Consider the following 9,426-nt stretch of genomic DNA (forward strand, 5'->3'; position numbering starts at 1 on the left):
TTTTTGTGTTTTCTGTACCCTTCCCTCTATAGCTCCTTTCTCTCATTCCTCCATTATATCACTATACTCCCCACTGTATCATAGTGGGGAGAAGCGTAGTAGATCCTCCTCAAAGGTGAAGTCATACGTTTCATATTTGATAAACTCTTTATTCCCATCTCAGCAAGCTCTTGTGTGTCTCGCAGCAGGTCGACCCCATGCTGACACCAGAAGAACGACAGCTCAACAAAATGCAAAACCATGGCTATGAAAACCCAACCTACAAATTCTTTGAACAGATGAACTGAGGTACTGGGGCTGCCAGCAAGTCATGCCTGAGCACTCGTTTTGTCCCCCACCCCAGCCTACCCCACTCTCTTCCTTAAAGTGGTGTCCCAGCTACACTTCCTTTGATGAATTTATGACGTGTTGCAAACATAAAGTAACTGAATAAGTACTGGGTACATCCCAAATCCATTGTAAATGACCAACAGCAACCTATCATCATGACCAGAATGTGAATAATGGGATATGATACAAACTCACATCACCTATTGTAATCTAATACTTCTCTGGGTTAGAGTCTGAGGATTGGTCCTTCCATTAGCGGTGCCACAGCATTTCATAATCCTGAAAACATTCACATCATAAGCAGGAAAACACGTCCCAGTGGCATGACTTGATCTATTGCTCCTTACTAGAAACTGAAGTTGAACGGTGCATAATGCTTTATAGTATTTATTTTTCAGTAGTAGTCTATTTGTTCAAATTGTACCACAGTTAGATATAATGTATCTGTGTAGATGAGTGTGAGTGACAGCCTAGTTCAATTATGGTGTAATTTTCAATTTAAAACCCACTCAGAGATAAAAGGACAATTACCGAGCTAATTGTCAAACTAACTTTACCTCCATGAGCCACTGTAACATTGGACGATACCTCTGATATTAAGACATTAAGACAACATTAAGCGAGGTTGTGGAGGTGTTTACTTTGAATGTGTGAGACATTTAGGCTTTAGTTACATACAACATACAAGGCCAAAAAGACCACACTAGTCGATACAGATTTGTGTGCTGGTGGTACAAAAAATAAATAAATAAAACATCATGTTTTTGACTTACGAGGATCTGCTCTGAATATTATTATTATTGATTATTTGGCAAAATATACCAAATATTCCATTTAGCTAATTTAGTCAGTGAATGAGTTTATATTATTTGTACTGCTACCTAAAGAACTGTAAAACAGAATAATCAGAAGTCCGTTATTTTAAATGAAAGCATGACAACTTGGTGTATGATGCTGCTGTATTTATTTGTGTTGTTCCTGTCATTGCTTTTGAAAAGTCGGAAATGTCACTGTTCAAAATGGACACTGTAAATAACGTGAGAAATACATACGACTAGATGTAGACATTTCTATGATTAATTTGCATTGATGTAACGGAATAATACATAACAATAGTACATTGTGCTGTTACGAGAAGGAGAAACATTTTCCTAACATGGCTGATTGAAAACGGACTGTTGTAAAAACCAGCACAAGACAACGACACAGTAACTTCTTTCTGAATGTATTTAAGGTAGACGTTGAGATTCCATCTTCTTTTCAGTGACACATCATTCCCCTAGTAGACCTAAATAGGAGTAGGGAGGTTCAACACAACCAACAGACAGACTATATGCCTGATGCCCTTCTCATCACTTCCTGTAGCAGCCTGTTTATTTTCACATTCGGCAGGTTTGTATCAGAGTGGAGGAACTTAAAACTTAGGCGCATTATACAAGCAGCGGAGTATAAAGAGGCCACAGCTATAGTAATGTGAAGTGTCTGTGTGTGTAGTAAGTCCTAACAAATCACACTCAGGCATGATTGTAGTAAAACATTACTGTATGTCTTTAAATCTGCCAGTTTGACATCTCTGGACTCAACAACATTGAATGTTAGTACTCTATAGATGCTATATTTAAGTTACTCTCTTCATAAATAAGTGTTTCACTAAATGACTCATTGTAGTTTGTCATATTTATGATCAACATAGTACCCTGTATAGGTAAGTAAAAAAGGGATTGTCCCTTTTTTTCTGGCTGATTGTTGACTGCTTAGTGTGTCAGTTTGATTTCCTTTAGCCACTTTACTCTGTGAGACCATCTTGGTTAAGAAAGGTCACATGTTTTTTGTTCATCAGTCTTTAACTATATGCTGTAGTAGATATAATCCATACCAAAATAAGTTCATATTTAATTTATTTCTTACTGGTGGAAGTTTTCTTGAAAAACCTGCATTTGTCCATTCAGAGGAAAAGTCATTTACTTGTAACTTGTGTTTTTTATTTTTGTTTGTTTAAGTTTTTGTAAAGTTGAAATAAAATAGTCTTGGAGTTTTGATTTAGCATTAATCTTCTGTTTCTCTCGTTAGGCAGGTGAGTTGCAGGTTGCGGTTGTGTTATGACAGGTGAAGAGAAGTCATAGCCCTTGTATAATTTGTACAGCTACGTTAGTGAATGAAAACCTTGTATGTTCACAGTTTAAGTCAGTTGATCTTGTAATGATACTACTGAAACCATAGATGAGAATAAGCTTGCCTGTGTTTCCCAAACCACTGAAGGTTTCCTACCAGCATTTAGCAGATTTAGAATGGTGTATACTGTAGTTACTCAAATCACATTTGTACGTACGTCCTCTGTCAAATTCTAGACTTCTTTGTTGGTCTGTCTCCTTACTTCCCGACAAACTATAAACGATGTTATTGAGATTTTAATTGCTGCATTATTGCCTTTTACAATGCTGTGTTTTGGATGTAATTATTCTGTATTTTTTATTTATATGTAATAATCAGTTGGATCAAGGGTCATGCGTTTCACCTGTAATGTAATTTTAGAAGCTTGTACTGAGAAAATACTGACAAGTTTATAACATTCAGAAATGTGAAATATAGACAGACATATGGCCTCTGCCTAATTGACAAGGAGCGGCACTAAGCACAAGTTAGAATCAAATTACTCCATTTGTGTACAGGTTGCTAAATGTTAGATATTGACTGTCTGTCTGATTTCAATTATACTGCATTGATTCTAGGGATGTTGATAGCATCATTGAGAGAGCTGTTCTTCATTGTCATTCAGACCTTTAACCAAAGACATGCTCCACAAATAAGCAGACAGATATTCTAATTTGGCAAAATGTTCTCTGTTGTGTAACCATATTTGCAAACAATCTGAGAAATTAAAACTGATCAAGCTAATTAATAGTGTAATAAAAAAAAATGAATGACCCATAAAATACTGCGTCTGTGCTTTGTGAATTTTCTTCAAGTAACGTTACTTCATTTCTTTTTCTGACATTCTTCTTCTGCCAATTGACCATGTCATGAGCCCTATCATGTAAGCCACAGTCAAAAGGGGGAAATTGTCTTGCTTACTCACTGGAAAGTGTGGTTTTTTTTTTTCCTGCATCTCCTCAGTTCAATTTATTTGGAAAAAGAAACCTTAAGCACACCTCGAAAACATTTGTTTCTGCTATTATAATATAAATTACAATGTGTTTCATTTCTGAATGCCCAGATAAGTTTACCTGAGTGAACAAATTGGGATTTAACTACAGTAGTGATGATAAAGTCTGAAATTTAAATCCTGCTCATCTGCTGATCAAACATGTAATGTAATGTATGTATGATAGTAAAAGTTCCTACAAGATATGAATCTTAACCAAGATTAAGATAAGGTTTTCTCTCAGTTCACAGAACTGAGTTTCAGTGACTCCTTAAGCCACAGTGTCTTTTTGTAGTTCACTTCCTATGTCAGGAAAAGCTACATGCAATGCACACTATCTCATTAACCTCAGTCACGCTGAAGAAAAAAACATGTTTCACTGAATTCACTTTCATTCAGTTTTTGAAACTCATATATTAAGTTGTGTATACACCTAAAATATGTCATTTACATCAGTAATCTTAAAAAATAAAATAAAATCATGGTATAGAGAAACCTGACCAACAGTAGGGATAAAGAGGACTTCTAATTATTCATGATAATCTCTAATTCATTATTATTTATTAGTAACTGATCTGTATTCTCCTTTGAATTTCATGTACGCAATGAGTAACGATCATTTGATATACTGTAAATGTGGGGTGTGTGTTTTTATGTAAATTTCCTCTCATGTTTAAGCAAATGACTGCTTCAATCCAGTCATCACCCTGAACTTTTATGCTGTGATAAGCACCAATAAACATCAGACCCTCGGTAAATGCTACTAATAAGCTGCCGTGACACAGTTCCCAAGCGCTACTTATTGCTACAGTCACTAGCGTGGGCTGGCCTCACACTTCCTTCACCCACAAATTACAAAGAAGTGTCAAGCCCCAGCCCCTAGCCCTGCACAGGTTCACTTCTTCCAAACCACAACACTGACGGGTAGTCCTGCTTACCCAGATTACTGTGAAAAGGTTCTGTGGCTATACAGTGACAGTTTGCCATTGATGCCTCCAGCGCACATCAGTCATCTTGATAGTGGTTCCTCTGAAGTCGATTGCTCTCACGTACCGCTGTGGTAATGTAAGGCAACTCATATTAACCCAGACTTTTATCACATCACAGTCTGACTGAGTTTTGTTTAGTTCGGTAACACTTTGATTCATTCAACAAAATAACAATATGAAACCCCTTAGTATGCAGAGATTAAAAACGTTGGTAGGTAGATCAAAGATGTTATCGCATGAGCTGTGTACTTGATGAATTATAAAATACACATTATCATCATCATCATCATCATCATCACATGAGGTGTGTGGGTGCTGAAGGACAAACTAAAATCTAATGTTCATAGATGAGACCCACACAGTTAGACAGCTCAGTGAGTCAGCATTGATGCTGGGTAGGGTGTCTGATGGTGAAGGTTCAACTGACAGTGAGGGGATGACAGGTGCTGAAGAGTGTAGTGTGGGGGGGCTGAGAGTCTTGATATTACTGGTAGGTGAAGCCCTGTGCATCAACTCTGGCTGTCGCCTTACCATATAGCAAAAGATGACATTTAAGTGTTGGTACAATGCTAATTTCTCTGAGAGGAATAGATGAGATCACTGTCCAGTGGTTTGAGCAATACATGATGATAACCGTTTATGCAGACCAAGGTATTTACAGTTGCCTCAAATGTCTCTCTCTCTCTCTCTCTCTCTCTCTCTCACACACACACACACACACACACACACACACACACACACACACACAAAGAGAGAGTGATAAAGTAGTTATCATGGATGGCCAGCTACAGTACATCAGACAAGAAGTGATGTTTAGCTGGTGGGAATAGCATATTCACCGAAAATGGGGAAATTATTGGGGAAACTAAAAAACAAAAAACCATCAATGTTGCACCTCTCCTAATGCATCACCATACCAAACTTGTGATCACAAGGAAACACTTACAAGTAAAATAACAAGGAAACCACGTTGTGGTTAAGACTAAATGCATCCCCCATGACCATATAGGTGATATACTGTTCTGTCACGTATTTGGAGAGGAGAAAATCTAGCTGTTTTTCACAGTAATAATTAGGTGTTAACATTTTTGATTCAGCCAAATACACAGTCTAAGGTATTATTCTGTGTATGAGAGAGAAAGATGCAGCTTGGGGTACTCCTTGCAGCAGCTCAGAATGCCACGTAATTTCTTAAACGTTCACCTGCGTAATATATAACACATAAGATAATTTAGTAGTTACAGTTTTAGTTATTATGACTAAACCTATAGTTAGTCACAATTATTTCTATAGACACTGTTACAGTTAAGGATAAAGCTATGGGCTGGCTCAGGTAACTGAACCATCCCTTAGTTATGCTGCTATAGGCCTAGGCTGCTGGTTGACTTCCCATGATCATCTGCACACCTCGTCTCTCTTTCTCTCCTTAGACCCTCTCTCACATTTATTAGCCTTTATTACATGCCATTAACTCGGTGTCCTCTCTGTCCCGTAGTCCTGTGCTTGTTTCTCTCTGGTCTCTCTTTCTCTGTACCTTTCTGCAGGTATCTCTGGCTCCGGAGCTGCATGTTCTCTGCTGCTGTTTATTGGCTACAATTATCCATTTCTAATACATTACTACTACATTGCTTAATTTTCCGCTCGGCTTTGGATAAATTTTGGATTAATACTCTATGCCAACTGTAATGTAAATAATTACCAATCATGACAGCTTTTTGCTTATGTGCTCTGTTTCCTATCATAACTGAGCACACAGTATCCACTAACTGTTCTGTAATCTGAATGCTGGTCCTCTAACATTGTCCACTGCCAACCCTGTTTGTATCATGTTTTATGTGCTGCATGTCCTCCTCCTCCTCTCCTTCATTCCCAGCTGTCCTATCTTCCTCCTTTTCCTCCTTTCACCCAGCCTGGCCGACGGCACGAGGGTCCCCCATATGAGCCAAGTTCTGCTCAAGGTTTCTTTCTGGGTCTCTGTAAAGCGCTTTGAAACATCACTGTATGGGGAAAATGGAGGATATTATACAAAATTTTCTAGATCACATATGTGAACGTGTAATGCCTCTGGAAAATTAAATGTTACTTTGTATGTAACATTTTTTCATGACTTATTTCCGCCACGAGAAACCTTCACCAGCTGAAGTAGCCTAAAGTTGTAAGTTAAGATAAGAGCTAATAACGGAAGTACTGCTTGAATGGTGAACCACTGACATAATCTGTTACTAAGAACAGTGAATCTATTCCTTTTGTTCATGTAACTGCATAGCACAAAACTTGCAGAAAAAAACATCCTCACACAAGATGTTACCCCCACATTCACTGTTTTTTCTATGAAGTTGTTATCCAGGAAAAAGCAACCTACTCTCCATTACCACAAACATTACCATACCATGAGATTAGATACTTGATAAATTGTATAGTTTTCTAGTTTCATGTGATGCAGACAACATATATTGTGTTGCACAATATGGGGTGCCATTTTGTGCAGATACCAATTAAGAAGAGGATAGTTCATTTGCTGCCAGCTATTGTTTCTCTTAATGTAACTGCACACTTCAGTACTGTAAATCCTCCTTCTCAATAATGATAAAATGAAACATACATAATAAATTATGCACACTTACTTGAGAGATTTTAAATAACAACCTGCTGAGAAAACACACCACACTCACATATTACGTGTTGCTGTCACTATAATCAGAAATGAAAATCAGAACTGTAATGATACACATAATGCTGTGGGCCTAGTTTATAATTCATAACTAAGGACAAGCCTTATCAGCATTAGATCATTTTCCACTTCCCTCAATCTACACAGCGCTCGTACGAAAAAATAGAGTGGTGATTCCTTCAAAATTGAACTCTTCAAAACTCAAAACTCACTTCAGTGGCATCGGGGTCTCTATAGATGTGTAATATTTTAATTTTGATGATTAAATGTCTCCCCGCTTATTTGTTTTCACTGAACTACAAGTGATAGCTGATCCAAGAAACCAGTACTGTGGTCAACTGATCATTTTTAACCCATCTATAGAAAAGTGGAGGAAGATTTAAATGCAAAATTTGTAAACTTGTTTTAAATGCCTGTCCATACAGGCATATTCTTGAGAGCCAAAACCACTTTGGTATATGCATCAGAGCTACTGAAACCTCATAGCTATCTGTGAAATGTCTTATATTTCCTGCACTGTTGAAGGGTGTCGTGTTAGTCATATCTGCATGACTAACTATATTGTACGTTCAGGCACCACAAAGCTTTGTTTTACACCCATTAATATAAATCAACTTTCTGTAAATCTGTAAATTTGGCATCCATTTTCACAGCTATGCTGATGACACTGAACTCTATATATAATTTACAAATTTCTTGTTCCAGAATTAAAAAACAGAGGTACTGCAATATTACTAAAAACTGTGTGATTACCCGTTATTTTGTCAATCAAATGTCAAAGACATAATTCATATTGAATTACATTATGTTCACAGTTTGAATAAAAGTAAACATGGTGATCAACAGCAAGCATAGAAACTTTTTACAGTCTAAAGCTTAATATAAATAATACAAAAAAGCTGCTTTCACAATCTGGACTATTAACTATTTTTTCCACATAACACCATTTTCTCTTCCCTCTGCTGCTTCTCGGTCCACACCAGATGTGACTTCAAAGGCCTTTTGCCATGTGATATTACATGGGCATACAATCTCATAATACTGCCATCTGTTTTTTCAGCTACAGTCCATCCCAGTTGTTGAAAAGGAAAGTAAAGCGAGCACTTTTAACCAACTATGTATGGTATTCTGTTTTCATTTCACTTAATCAACATTTTTTAATCTGTCTGCACTTACAGGGAAACTGATTTCATCTCTCCTTATGGGAGGACCTTGGGGTAGATAAACACAGAGTCTAGCCAACACTTGCCTGTTTCCACATCTTTCTTTATTTTTTGGCAAAAAACACCTACCTGCTGGAGGCTGACTATTCAAATAAAGTTTCCAAAATTACAATAATTCTAACTATATGGTAAATCTGCATGTTTATCTAAATATACACGATAAAATGCCTTATAACATTCATATTCTATTATGATTTATATTACAGTAATTAATAGCAATAGATTTTTATTTAATTTAGCTTAATGGATGTAAGTTAAATACAAATCATAAGTTCACAAGTTACTCAATTTTTAATTAAACCAAAGTGTTCTTGAAGCACACAGGTGGCCCACCAAAGCACCACCTGTCTACTGCCTCAGAGATCCATGGTTCCATTCTGGCTTGGTTGTTTGCTCCAGTTAATGCAATCGGCCATGTTACAGGTGGCAGGCCAGTGAGAGATAGCTAAATAAAGCTTTAAAAGCAAAGAGGTTATACTCTACTCAGCCACTGAGGTCTGCTAAACTGACCAGCTCTCTACAGTTGGCCTATTTTTACAGCGTTTCATGCTGATGTCTAACATAGCGAAAGACCAAAGTAGATAATTCTATTTCGAGGGTGCAGGTTTCAGTGAGGCCTCATCCTGCATATTGGTACCACTGGGCTTTTTCCTGCCACAGAGGAGTGTCTTTGAAGTGGTTTTTGTCTGAGCACAGAGCAGCCTATTAATGTAGTGACCAGCAAGAGATGCTGAAGGGCAGGAAATCATGTACAGCATGTACAGGTATACAGGATCAGTAGAGCACGCAAATATCCCTCTAACCACTGCCCCCGTTTCTCTCACTCTTTGTCAATCATACACACGCACACGTAGCTTAATCATTTGGTCGAATTAAAATTTTGTCGGTGTCAGAAAATGCATTACTTTGAATGTTTTCTTTCTGTTAGGCCTGTGTTGTGCTAAATGAACAAAAAAATAACAAACAACTGTTATACTCAGAATAAAGCTGCCATCTTTTAGAACAAAAAGCGAGCCATTTAGCACTGTAATCAATGAGCCAATGAGGAAGAGATGGGTTGAGGAGGAGGGA

The 9,426-nt window shown here is 37.4% G+C and overlaps 1 protein-coding gene across 2 annotated transcripts in view; it reads left to right on the forward strand.

Moving 5' to 3' along the window:
• The window catches only part of aplp1 (amyloid beta (A4) precursor-like protein 1), a 32,688-nt gene extending 29,425 nt beyond the window's left edge, over positions 1 to 3,263 (forward strand). Inside the window, exon 17 of one of the 2 annotated variants that reach the window (XM_041043813.1) lies at positions 186 to 3,263. In XM_041043813.1, coding sequence (XP_040899747.1) covers positions 186 to 287 — 102 coding nt within the window. In that variant the 3' untranslated portion in view covers positions 288 to 3,263. The remainder of the gene's footprint in view (positions 1 to 185) is intronic. The other variant, XM_041043815.1, reaches the window with a different exon arrangement.
• The last annotated feature ends 6,163 nt before the right edge of the window (positions 3,264 to 9,426 follow it).

This window comes from Toxotes jaculatrix, chromosome 8, assembly GCF_017976425.1.
Source record: "Toxotes jaculatrix isolate fToxJac2 chromosome 8, fToxJac2.pri, whole genome shotgun sequence".
Lineage (NCBI taxonomy): Eukaryota > Metazoa > Chordata > Actinopteri > Toxotidae > Toxotes > Toxotes jaculatrix.